General features: G+C 41.9%; 1 protein-coding gene across 1 annotated transcript in view; it reads right to left on the bottom strand.

Moving 5' to 3' along the window:
• LOC145391464 (uncharacterized) overlaps positions 1–23,130 on the bottom strand; it is a 161,289-nt gene that overhangs the window by 63,097 nt on the left and 75,062 nt on the right. The window contains exon 6 of the mRNA XM_080266079.1: positions 14,607–14,763. Within this exon, the coding sequence (XP_080122205.1) occupies positions 14,607–14,763 (157 nt within the window). The remainder of the gene's footprint in view (positions 1–14,606; positions 14,764–23,130) is intronic.

Raw genomic sequence — 23,130 nt, 5'->3', positions numbered from 1 at the left:
CATGAGCATCATAGAAATGGAGGCGACTTAGAATTTGTTGAAACCGATTACGGCTCATCACTTGCCCAAATATTGGGGTAAACATAACAGGGTCCCTTGTCCAGTAAGCAGGAATTCTGTTCTTTCGTATAATACCCATCAAAAGGACCAGGGCAAAAAATAGGAACATTACTGAAAGGGAGACAGGGTAATCATATATGATAGAATGCCTACTCCTTGTTCCCAATCTTTCACTCTCAAGGCGCTGGGTGCTTGCAAAAAGGTTGGTTTGGTAAACAATCTGCTCCACGAATGCCTCACTAAAAAACAGGTGGAAAAAATCCAACCTGGTGGAATTATGGTGAATTCCGGGAGCAATGCAGCCAGACCGCCCCTGCTCAGTGAAGGGGTGAATGAGGGGAGAAAAATCACTCCCATCCTCCCAATTCCATCCCACAAATCCCTCGTCCCCATCATCCCCATCACCGCCTTCGTCTGGGTGGGGAGGAGATCCTGGTGGGGGAGAAGGAGTGCGGAGGGCTTCCCCACTGTCACTCCTCTTCCCTCTGCCTTTACCCTTTCCCTTACCCTTAAGGCCTTGAGGAACATTAGGGGGTTGTGGGGATGAAGTAGGGGAATATTGGGGAACATAAGATGTGCTGGAGAGTGGTTCCTCCCCACCTTCCCCCTCCATGACAACACCACGTGCTTTCTCATGCACCCTAGCTCGACCACGTGTTAGGGGATATTGGGGAGCATAAGACGTGCTTGGGAGTGGTTCCTCCCCACCTTCCCCCTCCATCACAACCCCACGTGATACTGAACACACCCGCACTCGCCCACATAATACACTACGCTGCCTCACACTACATAGGGAGAGCAATGACTCACTCACGTCACTCTCACTTTCCCTAATCCTCCCTGCACTTTCGCTTTCACTCCCCACTCCCTCCAAGGCACTTCCTAACTCCCCAAACAAAATACTAGGCCCATACCTGCTCGTCCGACGTGGTGTGCGCTCTGGACCACAATGAGTGATTACCTCACGTCCATACCACGTGGCAGCACGTCCCACGACTCTGTCCTCGTCCTCGTCCTCGTCATCGAAATCTGGTTCCAAATCACTTTGGGGATGGGTATAGGATGTTCCACGTGGTTTCTTGGCTGGCTGCCCCTCTCTAGCAGCACGGTAAGTCACGTAATGCCGCTTCCTGGGAGATGGGACTTCTTCATCACTGCTGGTGGTTTCTTTCTCCTCTGGCTGCACATAATCTTTATCCACAACCTCGTCATCCAGTGGGGAATCACTGTCGCCTGTAAAGGCGTCCAGGGCGGCTTGAATTTCGCCCCCTGAGAGACCTCTCTTAGCCATGTCTGACCAGGACCATTGCTACCAGGTGAGTGGACGAGCGGCGGGTTAGCATGGGTCGCGCCGGGTCGCTGAGTGTCCCCGCCTGGTGGCAGGTAGGGGAAGGTCATGCGAGGATACGTACCGCAAATCAAGCACAAAATTTGAAAATTTACGAAATTATGCACTTTGCAATTGCACGACGTACCGGTACGTCACCGGGACTGGCAACTGTAAATCGTTGCAATGTACCCATATGTTGACAAGACGGGGTGGGTTAATAAATGTTGACTTCTTGTCTGTAAGTCAAATTGCCACATAGTGACCGTATTCCTATTGTCGTGTCATTCCATAAGAGTGATCTTGCTGTCTGTGATGTGTCTGTGTAAAAGTTGAATATGAATGTAAGTGATGGGGCCTTCTCCATGGCCTTCAGTTCTGTATGTACAGACGTGTGAAAAGTGGCTGGTGTGTGTGTGTGTGTGTTCTTACCTAATTGTTCTTACCTAATTGTATCTTTACAGGAATGAGTCAAGCTCGTACTGTCCCGTGTCTTAAACCATATTTATCGTACATATCCTTAAATTTGTGAATTGTTTTGGCACACACTATTTCATTCGGTAGTGCATTCCATTGATCAATTGCTCTGTTTGGGAAACTGAATTTCCTTACGTCTTTATCACCTCTCTTCTTATGCAGTTTTTTGCAGTGTCCTCTTGCTGATGCTTCTCCATATGTTAAGTAATCATTTATGTCTATTTTCTCCTTCCCTGATATGCACTTATATAGCATTATCATGTCACCTCTTTTCCTTCTCTCCTGTAGTGTTGGTAGATTCAGTTTATTTAGTCTTTCTTCGTAGCTTTGGTCCCTTAAGAGTTGGTATCCATCTTGTAGTGGCCCTTTGAATTTTTTAATCTTGTCTATGTGCTTTTTGAGATGAGGACTCCAGACTACTGATGCACATTCCAGGGTTGGTCTAATGAATGATGTTACTATCCTTCTTAGCATGTCTTCATTTATGTATGTGAATGCTATTCTCATATTTGCAGGCAGTGTATACATGTTCCGTACCTTCTCGCTGATGTGGTCAGCCGGAGATAGTCTGTTATTGATAATCACACCTAGGTCTTTCTCTCTTTCTGATGTGTATAGGGTTTTATTTCCTAACTTATAATCCCAATCAGGTCTTTTTCCACTTTTACCAAACTTGATTACATTACACTTGTCCACATTGAATTCCATTTGCCATGTACTACTCCGTTTATGAAGTTTTTTCAATTCTTCTTGTAGCTCTTTACAAGAGTCTGTGTTAGTAATTCTCCTTTGTATTTTTGCATCATCTGCAAACATATTCAGATAGCTCTCATTTCCATTGTTACTGTTTATATCATTTATATACACTAAAAACATGATTGGTGCCAGCACTGAACCCTGTGCTACTCCACTAGTCACTTCTTTCCATGATGAGTAGTTTCCTCTTAGTACTGTTCTCATTTCTCTTTTTATGAGAAAGTCTTGCATCCAACAAAACAGTTTGCCTCGAATTCCTCCTTGATGGTACAGTTTCCATAAAAGTCTTTGGTGTGGTACTGTGTCAAAAGCTTTCTTGAAATCTAAATAAACACTGTCCACCCATCCTTCCCTTTTCTGTATTGTGTTTGTTACTCTGTCATAGTAGCTCAACAGATTAGTAACACATGATTTTCCTTTTCTGAAACCAAACTGTCTTTCTGTTATCATACTGTGTTCTTCTAGATGATTTACCCAAGCTTTTCTTATAAGCTTTTCTAATACCTTGCTTACAACAGTGGTCAGTGATACTGGTCGGTAGTTGTGTGGATTTTGTCTATTTCCTTTCTTGAATAAGGGGACAATATTTGCTTTTTTCCAAATATCAGGTAGTTTACCTTGACTCAATGATTTCTTGAAAATTAAAAATAATGGTTTACTTAACTCCTTTGCACATTCTCGTAGTACCCAACATGAAATTTCATCAGGACCACTTGCTTTTCCTCTGTCTAATATACTTAACTCCTCCTGTATTACTTTTTCTGCTATTTGTATATCTGGTAGTATGTGTGGACATGCATGTTCCACATAGTCCCTCTCAAAATTTTTTTCTTCTGTAAAAACTAATTGGAAATTCTTATTTAGTGCTTCACAAATATCTTTCTCTTGTGTATAAGTGATTCCCTCGTCTGTAACTGATTGTATTATATCTTTTACTTTGGTTTTGCTTCTGGTATAGCTGTAAAACAGCTTTGGTTGATCACTACTTTTATTTATTATATCCTCCTCAAACTGTTTTTGAGCTTCCCTCCTTATTCTTGTGTAATCGTTTCTTACCTGTTTGTAATTATTATACGCCCTTTCACTGTTTTGTCTTCTGTATCTATTCCACAACAAATCTCTTCTTTCTTTTGATTTTTTACATTCTGTATTGAACCATTTCTGCATTTTCTTATCTGGTTCTTTGTGCTGTGGGGTGTACTTCTGGACTCCTATTTCATAAAATTCACAGAATTTTTTATACACAGCATTTAAATCTTGTCCTCTAAGCTCATTTTCCCAATCAACTTCTAAGAAATACTTCTTTAGGTCTTGATAATTTCCCTTTTTATAGTTTAGGCTCTTTTTGTAACTGTCATTGCTGTTTACTATGTCATATGCTATCCCGAAGTTATAATTTAGTACTGCATGATCGCTTTTGCCGAGTGGGGGGTGATATATTAAACTGTCAATATCATTTTCTTGCCTAGTAAATATTAGATCTAGCACTGAAGGTACATCAAGTCCTCTTTCTCTGGTGGTTTCCCTCACATGTTGCGTTAGGAAGAACTTTTGTACGAGATCCAGGAGATTTTGGTCCCAACAGCTTTCTTGGCTAATTATATCTAGTGTATTCCAATTTATATTTGTATTGAAATCCCCAGTTAGTATAATTCTTTCTGATTTCTCTTCCATTTTATATAGTAATGATCTTAAACTCTGAATTGTACTCTCTGCCAGGTCCTCATATTCATCTCTTTCCCATGTGTTTGATCTGGGTGGCATGTACAAATTGGCTACAATTACTTTCCCTTCAGATGTGTTGATCTCTACTGCAATCAATTGTACTTGTGATAGAATATCTAGTTTTATTTCATTGACTTTTAGATTTTTCTTAGTTAATATTATAATTCCTCCTCCTTTTTTTAAAATTTCTGTCTCTTCTCCATATATTGTATTCCTCTAAGTTTAGTATGTCATTGGATATCCTTGGTGTTAATTTTGTTTCAGTTAGGCATATTATTTGTGGTTCATTTTCTCTGACATAATCATTCATCTCTAGTAATTTAGATACCATTCCATCCACATTTGAGTACATCAACTTTATCATCTTGTTTATATACTTGTCATGACATGGTTCTACTACCTTCCTCCTTTTTATTCCATCCTGTTTGTGTACCACTTTCGTACCTGGAATCCTATTACTTTGTAAAAAAATTTCTTCTCATCTTCTAATCTTCCCTCATTTTTTGTTTTTGCTTCCTCCCTTTTCTCTTTCAGTAATTCCAGTTCCTCTTGTGTTAGGCATCTTTTTATCCATACATTTTTGAACTCCTCTTTTTCCATAAGATTCTTTGCATTTTTTAGTATCTCTTCCTCAGTGTTTACACTTTGGAAAGTCACCTTTAGAGGTCTTGTCTTGCTTTTCTCATATTTCCCTAACCTTTTGTGTTCCTCTATGTCTTTACTACAGATTTCCTCTGATACTTCTTTCAGTAAGCTCATTACATTTGCCATCTCCTTTTTTTCTCTTGTGATCTTGTTTTTTACTTCTTCCTCTTCTATACCAGTGATTACTATAGATTTGTTTATATCTACTGAATCTCTGACTAACTTCGGATTGTTTTGGATTATTCTTTTCACTTCCTTTTTAATGCTTTTTTCCTCCACCCTTGTTTCTAAGTCTTTCTTTACTTTCACCATTTCAGCATACGTGGTTTCCACATCATTTTTGTAGCTTTGCACAGCTTCATTCACCTGTGTTATCTTCTCCTCAATATCACTGCTCTGGTCAATAAGACTGCTTACTTGCCTAATTGTCTCTGTGTCATTTCTGAACTCTTCCATAACACTCTCGTGATTGACTACTGTACTTGCCATTTCACTCATTTTCTTCCAAAGTGTACTCAATTCCACTGTTAGTTCACTGATGGTTGTGTCTTTCTTATTGGCATCCCTTCCTAGTTTTTCTATTTCTTCCTTTTGCAAGTGCATCTGCTTCTTTATTTCATCAATTTCATTTTTGAAAGCCATTTCTAGTTTGTTTACACGTTCAACCAGTCTATTATGAGTCTCCACTTCAACCAGTTCTTGGTAGAAATCATCATTTTGCTTTTTACCTTTATCCCTTTTCTTTTCCAAATTTGCTTTACTAAAGTATGTATCCATTTTACAATACTAAAAGTGCAGAGCATGTACTTACAATCCCCGTGTTGTTGTAGTCTAAACATACCTCAGATGACTCGGTGTATTCTTTGGTCTTGGTTCTTTTTCCTGTTTGAACAAGTCTTGTTTAAACTTACTATTTTTTTCCTTTTAATAATGAAAAATCATTTAGTCTAACCTGGTACAGAGCTTGACTCATACAAAGATACTAATTTAGGTAATGCCACTGGCCATGTTGGTTCGATACGGAGCGCCGATGTCGCACGTCCGTCTCGGTTGAATCCCTGTGTGTGTGTGTGTGTGTGTGTGCATGTGTGTGTGTGTGTGTGTGTGTGTGTGTGTGTGTGTGTGTGTGTGTGAGAGAGAGAGAGAGCTTTCTTGCTGGGGTACAATGTGTATGATGTGTTTGTTAAGTAAGCCTACAATTTGTATTTTTTGGCAGAAGTCGTAGAAACTTTTTTGTAATATACTTGTATTTATGTTCTGTCTTAGGAGCGGTGCACATCTACCGTGTGGAACTGTGTTGTTTGGGTGCAGGGACTAAGTTGTGGTGGCAGTGATAGTTTGAAGAGAGTGGACTGTTGGAAGGGGTGTATGTTGTGACAGGACTATTTGTGGGCTGTTGCACATGTCACATACCCATGTGCTGTGGTGGTGTTTGACATTTTAAGTGTAGTGTGAGTGGTGTAGATCTATTCTCTGGAAGAGATAAATCGAACAGATCCAAGTATGGTGCTTGTGATGTGTAGAGAGGAAATCGACCACTTGTATCATGTTTAGAGACATCATCTCCAGATTGTTTGGCTAGAAGAGAAATTACCGCTGGGGGATCATTTCCATTTGTGAAAAAATGTTGTAGGGAACTGCCATCCCACACGGGAGACGACGCCCCACCAACACTAACCAAGGACCTCTTCGCCGGATGCAGGACAGGATGAGGGTCTGTTCCCAGGCAGGAACATCAGCTTCCGCCAATGAAGGGCAATGTCGGAACCAGACGAAGGCTCCCCTCGTCCAAATTAGAGCAAATATATATATATATATATATATATATATATATATATATATATATATATATATATATATGTGTGTGTGTGTGTGTGTGTGTGTGTCAGTGAAAATCAAGGGTCGAAACAACTCTAACAGGTGTAACCTTTTTTTTTTTTTTTTTTTTCATGCTTCACCTTCATCATTCTTTTTCTTTGTCTGCTCTCCATTTTTCCTGTTTTTCCTGTCTTTCCTTTCATGTTTTATTACTCTTTCCTTTTCAGGTTGCTTTACACTGAGTGACAAGACTAATGGTTTCCTATAAGCCAGGAAACCATTTACAGTGCAGGGTAGAAACCATATTATCAACACATGCATGTTTGCAACGTGTCAGCAAGTGGACTGGCGGAGGTTTAGTCTCTCCACGTAAAACAGCTGTGTCTTCGTTGTCTCATAATATTTTGTGTTGTTTGCGTCTAATTTCATCTGGTTATAGCAAATTATTGGCGAATGCTCTCCGCTGTCCATCACTATGTGGTTTAGTCGTCCACATAAAATAATTGCCACATTTATAACCATCCGCACAACTACTGTGAAAATCAACATTAAATTCACAATCATTCTTTATTATAGCTCTAGACAATCCAGGGATAACATTCACAAATATTATGACTGCAGTTATAACGACAAGTCGCAACTTATATACAACTGGCTGGGTGCTTTATTTGTGTGATGAGGATCCGAAACAGATGGGTCAGTATCACAGGACACCATGATAACACAGTAGTCTATGGTATATGTTACAGTATGTATGTTACGAACACATAATGTTTTGCAGGTGAATAGCATGGAAACGTTTCGAATCCAGCGTCATTAGGTTTCTCACTATTCGCCTCGTAGCTCAGTTCCAAAGTACCACTCACGGTTGTCCGTTCACCTGCCCTCTCTCTAACCCTGACTTCCACTTCCTTCCATCGAGGGGGGTACCGAAACTTTGGTTCGCGGGTGTACGTGGCTGATGTGGACCGTGGAAAGTAAGAACAATATGTGAATATGGATATGGCATGGATATGAATGATTGGGTGATGTTCAAGTTATACCAACACACCGACATAACTGTATACCTGATAATAGCTAGCTAAAATGCCCTGGTATGTTCACAAGTTAGCTAGTTAGCGACACTAAGAATTTGTCGTGTGTGTGTGTGTGTGTGTGTGTGTGTGTGTGTGTGTGTGTGTCCCGACCAGCCACTAAACTGTGTATGTCTGTGCAAACACAAACTATGGGGGAAAAAAGGGGAGTGCTGATGAAAAAGCTCATGTGTACTGTGTAAAACAAGAAAAAAAGCCCACTGGGTATACCACGCCCATCATGCAAGACGCCCGAGCTTTGGCACACACACACACACACACACACACACACACACACACACACACACACACACACAATACGTGGATATGGGGGTGGGAACAAACCATAGGAGGAAAAAAGAGATGTACTGATAAAGAGAGAGAGAGAGAGAGAGAGAGAGAGAACACCGGTGGGGGATGGGGGAGACAAAGACGGGGATCAGGTCAAGGCAATTTCCACAGGACAGGTAAGAGTAAGGAATGAACGGACGAAGGCGGGGCTGCAGGAAATCAAGTGTGCAGAGTGAATTGCACCTATTTCCTGGCTCTACTAAATCTATTTCCATACTCATGAGATGTGATCATAGAAAATGACTAACAATCTGTTGTCGGATGAGGTCGAGGAAGCCTAATGATCAAATATTGTGGGTGATATATCGTGACTGTCACTTTAGCGGGGTTAAGTTTCAGATTTCCTGCATTCCTCGCATTCCTTTGACACTGTATAGTACGGAAGACATGGATATGGATGAAAGAGTTACGTTCAAGTCATATAGGCACACATACATATGGATGGGATAAGAGCTGGCTAAAATGCTGTTATCATTAGACTGTGGTGGCATATATAAGGGTGGTTTCACTAAAGTAGGGTCAAGGTTCAGATAAAGTATCCTACCCTCCTCACATTCATTTGAAATTGTACAGTACTGAATGTAATAAGCATGGAAATGGATTCCAGGTTATGGTCAAGTCATATAGACGCACACATAACTGTGTATGGGATAATACCTAGCTGTAAATTGTGAAATGGTTGAAGAGACTGATTATACTTTTTTTTTTTTTTTTCACTGAAAGGCATATGGGAAACTATGGTTTGAATGTCTGACTTTCATTTCCAAGGGCCGTCGTAGCTCAGTGGTAAACAATTGGGTGGTGACAAAGAGAGGCGGTTGGCTACGGAAGTGCATCGAGAGTTTTTATCATTTCGTTTCATGATTCATTTTTGTACAAACTCGTGCCATTTACCTGAGAAAATTACACGAGTTCATTTTCCTCAGGAAATTTACACGAGTGTGAAGAACCTGAAGTGATTTTTTTTTTTTTTTAATTTCTTAGTTATTATTTTATATATTTATTTTTTATATACTCAAACTCTCTTAGCCATAAAAATATAACATAGAACATAACATGTATTGGAACAGTATGGTTGGAGGTAGAATACTCCCGTGACTGCTCGCTACATCCACCCTCCATCGTGACTGGCAGGTGACTGACCAGGGAGACGGTGAGAAGGGGTAGACAGGTGTCGCTGTGACCTACAATCTGTCCCACTTTAGGAAGTAGGCTGGGCCAGATGTGGGTGTATCGCACGCACTCAGGAATGTCCAGCTTTGGGTGTTTCGAAGCTTACGGGTTAATGTTTGTATGGGGAATTGAACCCAGGACCCCCAGATAGGGGTCAGGCACTGTCATTATACCATAGCGTGATAAAAGCTAAGCTACCTGAATTCAATGAAGAAGCAGTTCAATCCATTATGCTACAACTTTTTCAACCCGAGCCCAGATGATGACATATATTTCAGAGTCATCTGGATTTTTTCTTAGCCACACCTAACTCGGTAAGTGATGTATCAGGCTGAATCTATCCTAGACAGTACAAGCACCTTCCTGTATGTTGAAAACAAACCTTACAAATGCATTCATATGTGAAGAGGTTTTACGTTCCACCTGACAAAGTCAGAGGAGGGTGTTGTTATCACTGGGATTAATAGGCATCTGTCCATAGAGATGGAGCAGTTGGGCGGAAGGGCAGCTGGCTGGGTATAGAGATTTCGTTTCCAGGCCAGAATTCAGAAAGTATTCGCTATAGATTTATGAAATTCACATAGTTAAGTATCTTATAGTAAACTGGTGCTTTTTGATAGGGAAAATACTGTATCGTAAGTTTTTTTTTTTCAATAATGAAAAATTTATAAAAATAATTTTTCTTTTCCAGGCTAGGACTTTGAAAATAATACAGGTTCAGGCTTCAAACTTGTTAGGAATATGTGCTAATATGCCTCCTGGTTCCTTTTCGAAGTCAAAATGCCATGACATTATAATATACAATGTCATGAAACTGCCAGAACAAATAAACTTCATTATTTTAACCCACTCCATCCCGTCAACGTATGGGTATGTTGCAACATTTTGCATTTGCCAGTCCCGACAACGTACTGGTACGTCGTGCAATTGCAAGGTCCCTAATTTGCACAATTTTCAATTTTTGCGCGTTATTTTTCGTACGTATACACGGGACACCTTCCTCTATTCCTCTACAAGATGGCAAGCACGGACAATGGCTTACACCGCATAACCTTCACCCCCCCCCCCGCATGCCATTGTCTCAGCAATTCACCTGTTACCAGTGACCTGGCCAATAAAGGCATTTATGGCCAAAGTGATTCCCCAATCGATGACAATGTGGAGGACAAAGTTTACATAGCATTTGAGGAAGAAACAGTCAGAAATGATAATCAGGTAATGTGGCTAAAGAAGGTCAGGTATGGTGATGAGTTAGTGAGTGAAACAATGCTTATAATGCTCCTATTACTGTTTGAAAACCAATATGCTCTCATACTACATATGAATTCATACCAAGTAAATAAATAAATACCGTTTATGAGTGGTGTGAAATAGTTACCCTTCCATAGAACTTGTTTTCTTTGGTGCCAGCCTGTTAGAAAACCCAGTCAGGTAAGGAGGTACTGCTATCTGGATCGAGTATTTTAAACCGCAGGTGAGCAATTTCTCTATGAAGTTTCGATGTTCTCACCAAAAGCGGAGATTTTAGCCCCCCCAGAAAAAAATCGAAAATACCTCAGGATTGGGGGGTGTCGGAGGTGCGAAATAGCTCAGGTCGTGACGGGTTAATGCATTATTCTATTAAATCTTTGCAAGTATTATACCTAGGAAGCAGAAATTGTACATGCCAAACGATTACATGAATATCTAATTCTCTCCGACAAGGAAAGAATTTCACCTCTGTTTGTTTGTCCTTAGCCGGATCACTCAAAACCTGAAAGAGAGATTTAGACCAAATTTGGTAGGAGGATAGCCCATGTCCCAGAGAGCAATCGATAAGCTTTGGGACTTATTATTGTTAATGGGTTCGTTTGTTAGCAGAATTACTCAAAAACTAAAAGAGAGATTTGGACCAAATTTTGTGAGTAGATAGCTGATGTTCCAGGGAATATTCGATTAACTTTTGGGACCAGTCAGGACCGTATTACAGATTCTTGATCCGAAAAACACTTTTGGCGAAACCCTAATCATTGATGAGGAAATTTGACCCATTATGAAGAGTGGTTTGGAAATTACGTTGCCCTTGTTGGAGAGATGTGCTCCACTGAGTTCCCCTCTAGTTATGTAAGAAGTTTCATGACAGTGCCTGTTATGTAATAATGAAAGTGGCTGCCTAAATGAAAAAAAGCACAAGTCATAATTTCATAATATCTGCTCATATCTTCATTATTACCATGCATAAACTACTGAAACTTTTGTTTTAATGTCTCTGTGTTATACCGGAGGGGGGGCGTTATAGGCTTGGCTAGGTGTGCAGGGAGGTGGGAGTGTGTGTGTTTGGTCAGATGGAGGGTTGCAACAGCGTAGTTTTGCCTATTTAACACTGTAGTCGGTTATCAGACCCGGGACTCTAGATAGGTGCCAGGCACCGTGTCATTATACCTCAACGTGATAAATGCCAAGCCACTTGAATTCTGTGAAGAACCAGCTAAACCCATTCTAGGAGGATATCAGCTCGAATCCAGATGATGACACACACACACACACAATATATATATATATATATATATATATATATATATATATATATATATATATATATATATATATATATATATATATATATATATATATATATATGGAGCCTCTGTGGTACAGTGGTAGAGTGTGCGTTTTGCATGCTGGTGAGTGGGGGTTCGCCTCCCGCCAGAGTTGTAAAAACTTTGGGAAGCGTTCACCAAGCCACTTGCTACTTTGGCGGACACAAGGGGTGCTGTGGTTGAACCAGTGTCGCATACTAGTATGCTTGCACCCAATCGCCTTAAGGGGGGCCGATTACACTTGGTTCACAGACTACACACACACATCCAAAGCCACTACAACACTACAGTCACACTCACAATCACTTCTCACCCTACATACAGTCTCTACCAGACAGCCTAAGCCACTAGGTAGAGATACATTGGCTGTATCGTCCCTGCTTCGGGAGGGATAGGCCGGTCCTGCAGTGGACCTCAACGGCTGATGATGATGATATATATATATATCATCAGCCGTTGAGGTCCACTGCAGGACCAGCCTATCCCTACCGAAGCAGGGAGGGATATATATATCTATCAATTCTATCTATCTACTGCCGGACGCCATAATCCCGTAAGGGGTGGCCATTTGACTTTGAGTTATTTGTTTTACGGGGAGGGGCAGTAACCCTCCACCAACCCACTTGTTGACACGTGGGGAGCACGTATGATTTGGTTATATGGTTACCACCCAGCGTTGTAAATGGTTTCTTGGCTTACAGGAAACCATTTGGCTTGTCACTTAATGTAAAGCCACCTGTAAGGGAAAGAAAAGCAATAAGAAGTGACAGGAACGATGGGAGAAATAGGAAGAGAGGAGGACAGGCACAGAAAAAGAATGGTAAAGACTAAGGAAGAAGTAGGCAGCACTACATCGAATGAGTGGATGATTGTCGCCACCACCTACGACTATATATATATATATATATATATATATATATATATATATATATATATATATATATATATATATATATATATATATATATATATATACCGGTACTAGCAGGGATACCCGGTATTGCCTGACCAAAAAAGGTGAAAACTCTAATCCTGTTTGTTCTAGCTCAATCTTTTTTCCTAATCCAGAAAGACCATGTATGAAGAGGGATTATAAGAGATCCAGGAAATTTCTATTTCAGCTCTTGCAGATTAATGCACGTATTTGTGCGCACTTGTTGCCGGTGACCTCATATTACCATGGAGGTCAACCTCACATAGCCTATGTCCAAACTGGAGGTCATGTGAGTCTTCGTGCCAAAAACTGGGCTGCAGGGGTACCCGGCATTGCCCGGGCCAGAAATTGTGACCTCAAATGATCCTGGTATGAATTTTGACCCTATAAAGCCATCCTTGGATCACCCTTATTCAGAATATATGTGGGACCAGGGATCTCTGGCCCATGGTATGGGCATGATTGAAAGACTAACAAACAAAGAACGTGGCTTAAATATATATATATATATATATATATATATATATATATATATATATATATATATATATATATATATATATATATATATATATATATATACCGAGATTTCATTTAATTTCCCCGTCCTATGGGTTGAATAAAATCTTCCAGCTATATCAAGGATAAACTAGGAAAGCCATCCCCATTACGAAGAGATTCAGCAGTACAATAAGTAACACACATATCCAGATCATCTTTCTTGATGCCCTTGTTGTATATTTCTGTATTTTACCAATTTCAACATTATGCTTTATCTTTCCTGGATGATCTGTAGTTTTCCATATTTATTGTAATGTTAACTCACCCCAACCTAATTTTTGTAATTATGCTCATTCAACCCTCAGAGCAACCTAACCCAACTTAGCCTAAGATAACCTGATCTGATCTAACCAAAAGTCCAGAATATGCTAGTGTACACTAAGCTGATCTAATTTAACCTACAAAAATCTAATGTAAAATGATCTTAACAGACTAACAAAATATACAAGCTCCTGGGAAAGAAATGCCCAAATCACAGAAAGGTGTGACATATTTCCTCCGTCCACCACCTATCCATCTCACCTCCCCTTCCCCATCACTATGCTCTCTCTAAGTTCCCTCCACCCCAGTCAAACCCACCTGTGTCCTCACCATGCCCTCACTCCACCCCGTCCTCTCCCAGCCCAACCCACCTGCACCCTCACCATTCCCTCACCCAGCCCAGTCTCCCAACCCAATCCACCTGCTCCCTCACCCAGCCCAGTCTCCCAGCCCAACCCACCTGCTCCCTAACCATGCCCTCACCCAGCCATGTCCACTCCCAACCCAACTCACCTGCGCCCCCACCATACCCTCACTCAGCCCAGTCTCCCAACCCAACCCACCTGTGCCCCCAGCATGCCCTGACTAAGCCCAGTCTCCCAACCCAACCCACCTGTGCCCCCAGCATGCCCTGACTAAGCCCAGTCTCCCAACCCAACCCACCTGCGCCCCCACCATGCCCTCACTCAGCCCAGTCTCCCAACCCAACCCACCTGTGCCCCCAGCATGCCCTCACTAAGCCCAGTCTCCCAACCCAACCCACCTGTACCCCCCACCATGCCCTCACTCAGCCCTGTCCACTCCCAACCCAACCCATCTGTGCCCCCACCATGCCCTCACTAAGCCCAGTCTCCCACCCAACCCACCTGCGCCCCCACCATACCCTCCCGCAGCCTGGGCAGGTCAGTGTGGGACCAGGAGGACCGCGACCACGGTCGAAGTTTCTTGAGTTCACCCGTGAAGTTGAAGCTGTGAAGGCGGTTGTGCATGAACTTCCGGATGTTCCACGGCAGGTCGTTGTGACTGAGGCAGAGACAGGACGGTTGTCACACAGAGGAATTATTTGAAAACTGTTATTTAATAAACTATACAAATACAAAAAAGTGCCCACTTAACCCCAGGAGCCGTGAGACATCTTGGAGTGTATTCTTACAATATTCTGATGATTTTATTCAGCATAGGAAAGATCCCTAATAGCACAGATGATATGCACTGCTAAATCAATCCCCGCCAGTTTTAAAGATTTCTCCAAAGCTGAATAAATTCGTCTTATTGTAGGAGATGATAAAAGTAAATGAGAGAGAGAGAGAGAGAGAGAGAGAGACAGACAGACAGACAGACAGACAGACAGACTTGTAAAAGATGTTGCAGGTTGCATGACAAGTGCTGGGGTAATATGTAGTACAGTGTGTATAGGTTCTAACATACTGTTAAGAAGCTGGAGTGTTAGGTGCATGGTACTGTAAGGTTCCTGATAATTCTTCCATTTTCATTTACGAATCAGAATTGTCAGATAGCCTGCTGTTGTGAGCTGCTGCATTTTGTGAAGTCATGCATCAATTTGTAATCTCTTTTTCCCAATAACTGTTTGTTATTTTATGTATTATAATTTCGGTCTGTATACTAAAGCATGTAGATTGCTACATGATGTTAGGATGTTCTGGAAGAGAGAACACTTGTTAGGAGCACGTAACAGAACATTCAATTATCAAGCAAGGTTATGAAAAAGGACAGGGGAGAAAATATAGGAGTTTCAGTTTAGTTCTACTTGTCGCCTTGTGAAGTCAGTGTAACTCTGGTACTTGTCAAATCAGTGAAGTGTAATAACTTGGTAAAGACATCGAACACGGAAAAATCGTGTTATTACACCGCCTGATTCGATCTGTTGTACACTGAAAGGCTGATCCTATGAAGAACGATTTACTGGGCGACGTCCTTCATATACTGAACTACTGTTGTCTGAGCCTGTGGCGGTGTGGGATGTGGACATAACAAGTGGTGTCAGGAGTTGGGATCAAAAAGTGCTGTAGTGTGTCAAAACCTCGTCTTGGAGCTGGAAGGTGTACAGACAAGAAGCCAAGCTAAGCAGGAGGGGGTGTCTCTTGCGGCAATCATGAAGTTATTGCAAACACAAAGTGAAGAAAAGAAAAAATTAAAAAAAAAAAGAACTCAGTGAACAACTAGAAGCACACAGTGAAGAAGAGAAAGAGATATATGAATGTCTTCAAGAGGCATTACAGGAGCAACAGAGGGAGTTGCAACTGAGGATGCAGGGACAGCTAGATGCTTTCATGGGGGAAAAGAAGGAAGAACAGCAACAGTTGAAGGAATAAGTATACATTGAGCTACAGCAGCAGAAGAGTGAAGTAAGCAATAATGAGACGGAGTGCAGACAGCATGCAGACAACCAGATGAAGATAATTAGAGAAAGAAATGAGTCTGTAGAGAAATCTTTTGATGCTGGGCCTCAGGTTAGTGTTCAGGGAGTACAATGAAAAAAATGGACAGTGTATGTTGAATCTTGACGAATCCCAAGCATCTAAAGATACCATTACAGGGTTGAATAATCATAATGTGGGAGTTTTGAGTCCAGGACTTCAATATGATACCCCAGTTTTGAGGCCTTAAACCAGTGAAGTGCATGGCTATAACGGGAGTTTAGTTAAAAAGAAACCTCAGGAATTTAATGGCAAAGTATCTTGGGAAGCTTACTCTGCACAGTTTGCATTTCAGAATGATTGGGATGATAGGCAGAAGGCAGTGGAGCTTGTGACTAGCCTGAAGGGTGCTGCACTGGAGATTCTTGGCCAGATGCCAGTGGAGGAGAGGAACAGTTATCAGTCCCAAGTAGAAGTGCTGGAGTGCAGATAAGGGACCATGTACCAGATTGAAGTTTACAGACCAAGATTCTGGACCTATGTATGGGCTTGAGGCAAATCCCAACAGCAGCTTGCTCGGGACCTGGAGAGTATGGCACACAAGGCATACCCTGGAGCAGCACTTGACCTGTTGGCTATTCTTCTGAGGAACCAGTTCATTGATGCTCTTGATAGTGCAGAGCTGAAAGAGCAAGTGAAGCAGGCACAACCAAGAAACATGCAAGAAGCACTAGCCAGGGCTCTGGAATTTGGATACTATATCAAGTCCAGTACATCCAGTTTGCAGGCAGGACGTAGTGCAGTATTCGGGGCAAGAAAGGGGCCGATATGTGAAGCGGAGAATTTTGATTAAAGTTGCTGGTCTTGTGAGAAGCCAGGACATAGGAAAGAAGACTGACACAAATAGAAGAGGAGGCAGAAGATCAGAGGAGGTTGCTGGTTCTGCGAGAAGCCAGGACAAAAGAAGGTGGATTGCTACAAATGGAAGAAGGCGCAAGAACAGAACAGTGCAAGGAATCCTATGATTGCAACAAAAGGGTGTTGGAGATATGATGAGGTGGGACACTTCAGTTATGATTGTCCAAAGGGGAAGGGCGATAAGAAGGCTGCAGAAAATGAGAAAGAAACAGGTAAATTAGTAAAGGCTGGTGGCAAGGTGTAACAACCAGCTGGTTTATCCCAAAAAGCCTCACCACAGAGGACATGCAAAAGAACATTGATAGTGTGCTAGGAAATGCAAGAATAAATGGCAAGCAGTGTAGTAGGAGTGGAAATCTTAGCAAGAAATGCCACTGTACTGCAGTGACAGGGGCAGTGTCAGCTGAAGAAGACCTGAAGAGGATGCAGATGGAGGACACAGATTTGCAACTAGTGCTACAGTGGCTGCAGCAGAGTACAGTGTGACCATCTTGGGAGGAAATTTCCAGGCTCGGCCTTGCAACTATGAGCTGCTGAGGTCAGTGGGGCCTTCTTCGTTTGAAAAACAGACTACCGGAGCATCAGTGGGAGACACCCGATGGCCTCAGCAAGTATTGGCAGCTGGTCGTTCCAAGAGCAATGAGGTCTGAGGTCTTGGAAGAGTCTCATAACTGGACCACTAGTGGGCATCTGGGAGTGAAGAAAATAAAAAGCCATCTGCAACACAGGTTCTACTGGACTGGCATGCATCAGGATTTGAAGAGTGGTGTCGGGCTTGTGATGCATGCTGTCCCAAGCAGGGACCCAAGAAACGTGGTTGTGCGCTCTTCAGCTGTACCATGTGGGTACATCAAAAAAGAGTCACAGTGGACATTGTTAGACCTCTGCCTCTCACTGAAAGAGGAAACTGGTATATATGTGTCGCTATAGACTTCTCCACAAAGTGGCCAGAAGCCTATGCCATCCCTGATCAAGAAGCAACAACTGTTGGCCAGGTGTTGGTTGACCTGTTCTACTGTCATTTTGGGATGCCACAAGAGCTACATTCAGACAAGGGTAGAAACTTGGAGTCTGCTGTGTTCCGTGTGTGCTGCAAGTTACTTGGAATCAAGAAGATCAACACGACCGCATAAGAACACAGTCAGATGAGGTGGTGAAGAAATTCAACTGGACCCTGGAACAAGAACCGGCCAAGTAGTGTGTAGAGGGGCAGATGGAATGGGACCAGAAATTACCTGTGTTGCTGATGGCATATCGGTCTGCATCTCACGAGCCTATTGGCTACAATTGCCAGTTGACCCGTTATCGAGAAGACCAACTGGTGAAGAGCTGCCCACTGACACCTCCAGCTATGCGAAGCATCTTCAGTAAAGACTGGGTGAGGTACATCACCAAGTTCAAGAAGCTCTGAAGTTTTCAGGAAAAGTGATGTAGCGCAAGTATGATGCCAAGGTAAGTAAGGTGAGCTTCAAGAATGGTAACATGGTTTGGCTATACAATCTCCAGCAGAAGAAGGGACAGTCACCGAAGCAGCAGAGCCCATGGGATGGGCCCTACACTGTGATGGACCACCTGTCAGATGTAACGCACCAGATCTGAGGGGGCAGGGAGTCTCGTCCAAAGGTGGTACATGTAAATCATCTGTGGCAGTACCATGGGCCAGAACAGTACAGCTGGAGACGTCCCCAAGGAATCATGCATACCCGCAGCCAATGATGTTGAGGAGGACCAAGGACCTGAAGCACAAGAGGATGGTGGCAGTTTTCCTAGGGAAGAAGGGAAGCAGGAAGAGGGCCAAGTCATTCCAGGAGGAGTTGATTGTGTGGAGGAGCAGGGATGTCATCGAAAATGGCAAAGATCTGATAAGCTGGAGGACTCTTTTGTGTATAACTGAAAGTTTTGCTTTGATTAAGAATTATGTTTGTAACTATTGTGTAGTTTTGTCGGGATGACAAACGGACTCAAGAGGGGGTAGCGTTAAGAAGCAGGAGTTTTAGCTGCATGGTTCTGTAAGGTTCCTAATAGTTCCTGCATTTTCAGTTATGAGTCAGAGTTACCATATAGTCTGCTGTTGTGAGCGGAAATATTTTGTAAAGTTATGCATTGATTTGTATTCTCTTTTTCACTGTAATGTTTTATTTAGGTGATTCTTTGTTTAATTATTGTAACTACTTGTAATACAGTAGTATGTAAGTATGTTGTATGTTCTACCAGTGGTCTATAAGTGTTCAAAGTAGGGCATACATGACCTAAATTCCTTACCTAAGGTCTGGTCTAGTTCAGACCCTGCTGACATAGTCATTTTCAAAAGGGGGAATGAGGAGCAGGCCGCCTTGCCGCCCAGAAACAAGGAAGAAGTGGCAGAGGCATGATCTGCTGTTAACATGTATAAGTACATAATTGTAAAATCACCCAGGACTTTGAATTAGCCTACAAGTGACGAGTGGGGGAGCAACAATTTGTGGCAGCGGGGGATGATAATTTTATGAAAAGACTTGCTGGCAGAACGCAACTTTGCACGATAATTATCAATAGCAGGAGAAGGTGGCATCATTCCAGAAGAAGAAGAAGAGTCTGAAGAAGTGTCAAAAGAAGGACTGGAAGAAGAGAAAGCATTTCTTGGCTGAGAAAAAGATCAGCCTTCTCCTACTGGCTGCTCCAATACTATGCCCCTCGGCACATGTATGAGGGCATCGACATGCACCCATTTGGTCTCTGCTTTAGACAGATCTTATATTTCAAATTTATTGCCTTTATGAGAGATGACACAGAAAGGATTCAAGAATTTACTATCAAGTTTTGAATCTCGCTCACGATCTAGGGCAAAAACTAAATCACCTACTTGGATGATAACATCGGAGGCAGCTGCGTGTTGCTTACGTACCATTTCTGCATCTGTGAGGGCCAAATTATCCTGAACATACTTATGAATTTTCTGAAAATTTGACAGGTGAACCCTGACATAATCATTGTGACTGTAGACTGGATCAGGATGAGATTGCAGTAAGGAATAAGGTAGTCTCTTGTCAAAGCCATAGATGACAAAGAATGGAGTTTCACCAATCGATCCACGCATCCCAAGAAGAACTCTGATTTCCCACCATGTGATGCAGACTCTCTAATATCTTCCTATTCTGAACTCTACAAGGCCATTTGAGGCTGAATGATGGGCAACTATGTTGTATTTCGTGTCAATGACAAATTTCTTCCAGCAATGAATTGTTGAACTCTGACTTCTGGGGTTTTGAAAGGGCAAGTGACTGCTTTAACAAAAGCATGGGCAACTGCATTAGCAGATTTGTCACGCAATGGAGCCAATATCACGAATCTGGAGAAATGATCAACTACTACTAACAGATAGACTGAGCCAGATTCTGTATATGGTAGCTTCAGAAGATCAAGGGAGACAGTTTGGCAAGGCCTTGATGGTACTGGGTATTGCAATATAGAAGCAGGTTGACCGGTTGTTCCTTTATGACAAGCACTTGTAAACATGAATTGCAGTGCGCTTCTACATCCTTTCGCATAGTGGGCCAGTAATACAAAAGACATGCATGTTGTAAGCTTCTATCTTTACTCGGGTGTAACATATGAGGGGTGTCGTGGATTAAATGAAGAGCAGCAGGATTTAAGTCTGCTGGAATGACTAGTTGCTTAACTTTGTGATGAGTACCGAGTTTCTGTAGAGTAAGTCACTGTTGAGGAAGAAAACAGACACAGGGACTGGTAACTTTGGCAAGGAAGAATCATCACCAGACTCAAGAAAGTATATGACCTGAGACCATAGAGGATCAACACGCTGGAACCCATGGAGTGTGTTATAACTGATCGCCAAATTTACATCACAACCAGTCGAGACTGTGGCAACATGCCAAGAGAGAGCATCGGTAACAACATTTGACTTCCCTGGAACGTATTCAAAGGTTGGATTATAGTCATTAACAGTAACTGCCCAACGTGTAAATCAGCCAGTAAGATTATGTCCCCAACACAGGTCACACAGAGGAAGATGGTCTGTTTGGATGTGAACAAGGTAAGCGTAGATAATGTTGCAGAAATGTTTCGGGGACCAGACCATGGCTAGGGCTTCCCAGTGAGTTACGCTGTAATTCTTTTCTGTGGAGTTTAACATATGGCTGGCATAGGCAATGACACATTTCATTCCTTCAGAGTCATCTTGCATGAAAACAGCACTGAGGCCCGCTCCAGAAACATCAGTACATAGAAAAAATAGTTTTGAATAATCAGGGAATCCCAAGACCGGGGCTTGTGCAAGAGCAGTTTTCAAGGTGGTATATGCGGTAACGTGTTCACCTGACCACATAAAAGGCTCGTCCTTCTTTAACAGTTTCGTTAATGGTGCAGCAGTTTGGGCTTACCCATTGATGAAATGACGATAGTAGCCACTAAGACCAAGAAAACTACACACTGCATCTTTATAAGTGAGAGTTGGGAAGTTTGTTACTGCACTGACCTTTTCATCTGATGGATGAATTCTGTGAGCATCAACGACATGTCCTAGAAACTGTAGCTTCATACGTAATTCAATTTCATTGTGTATCCTAACACGAGGCATCCCGTCGACGTATGGCACGTCACAACATTTTGTCACAGCTAGTCCCATCGACGTAGCAGTAAGTCGCGCAATTGCAAGGTTCATAATTTGCACAATTTTAAATTTTCGCGCATGATTATTAGTACGTATACACGGGACACCTTCCTCTACAAGATGCCAAGCAGGGACAATGCCTTACCCCGCATGACCTCCCTCCCTCCCACATGCCATTGTCTCTGCAATTCACCTGTTACCAGTGACCTGGCCAATAAAGACATTTAGGGCCAGAGTGATTCCCCAATCAATGACAATGTGGAGGACAAAGTTTATGTTGTAACAGAGGAAGAAACAGTCAGAAATGATGATCAGATAATGTCGCCAAAAAAGGTCAGGTATGTTGATGTGTTAGTGAGTGAAACAATGCTCATATTGCCTATAGTACTGTGTGAAAACCAATATTCTCTCATAGTACATATAAATTCGTACCAAATAAATAAATAAATACCGTTTATGAGTGGTGTGGAATAGTTACCCTCCCATAGAACTCGTTTTCTTTGGAGCCAGCCTGATAGACACCCAGTAAGGTAAGGAGTACTGGTATACCTCATACCAATTAATCTGGCCAGGCATGTATGGCAACACTGTTCCTGCCGAGATTCTCATTGGCTGGAGGTGTTTGTTCGATTTCGTTGTTGCTTAAACCGATACTCTCTTTAATATCAGATGTGATACTGAATTTGTTGACAGTACCATCGTGAAAAGCAATAAGAAATCCGTTATATACTGAGCAACAATGAAATTTTCGTAGGATGATAGAGATATGAGTCAACAAAGTATTATAATAGTCCAAGTCAAGGTCAGCATTCGAACAATTCCTTTAAATCTCCGACACTCCCTAATATAACAGAAAATTTGGGAAACCTGCTTAATCTAAGCGTTGATATAACACATTTAAATTTTAAGATCAGTCCGTACTGTGATAATAGAGGAGATATAATGAAATTGTCTTCCTTTAGCCTACTTTAATTTTCGCAATTTTTTCAAATCTCCCTCCCCGCAGAACTCGTCTTTTCATTAGAATTTTTACTTACTCAAAGTTGTGCCACCATTTGAGGGTGCGGACTGATCTTAAAATTTAAATGTGTTATACCAACACTTAGATTAAGCAGTTTCCTTAAGTTTCTGTTATATTAGGGAGTGTCGGAGATTTAAAGGAATTGTTCGAATGCTGACCTTGACTTGGACAAGTATAATACTTTGTTGACTCATATCTCTATCATCCTACGAAAATTTCATTGTTGCTCAGTATATAACGGATTTCTTATTGCTTTTCATGATTGTACTGTCGATAATTTCAGTATCACATCTGATATTAAAGAGAGTATCGGTTTATGCAACAACGAAATCGAACAAACACCTCCAGCCAATCAGAATCTCGGCAGGAACAGTGTTGCCATACATGCCTGGCCAAATTAATTGGTATGAGGTATAGCTGCATCGAATATTTTAAACCTCAGGTGAGCGATTTCTCTATGAATT

The sequence above is a fragment of the Coenobita brevimanus genome, chromosome 18, assembly GCF_032717465.1.
Source record: "Coenobita brevimanus isolate Jiangsu-jjx chromosome 18, ASM3271746v2, whole genome shotgun sequence".
NCBI lineage: Eukaryota > Metazoa > Arthropoda > Malacostraca > Decapoda > Coenobitidae > Coenobita > Coenobita brevimanus.
Note: the sequence above shows the minus strand (reverse complement) of the source record. Positions and strands in the feature narration are given on the sequence as shown.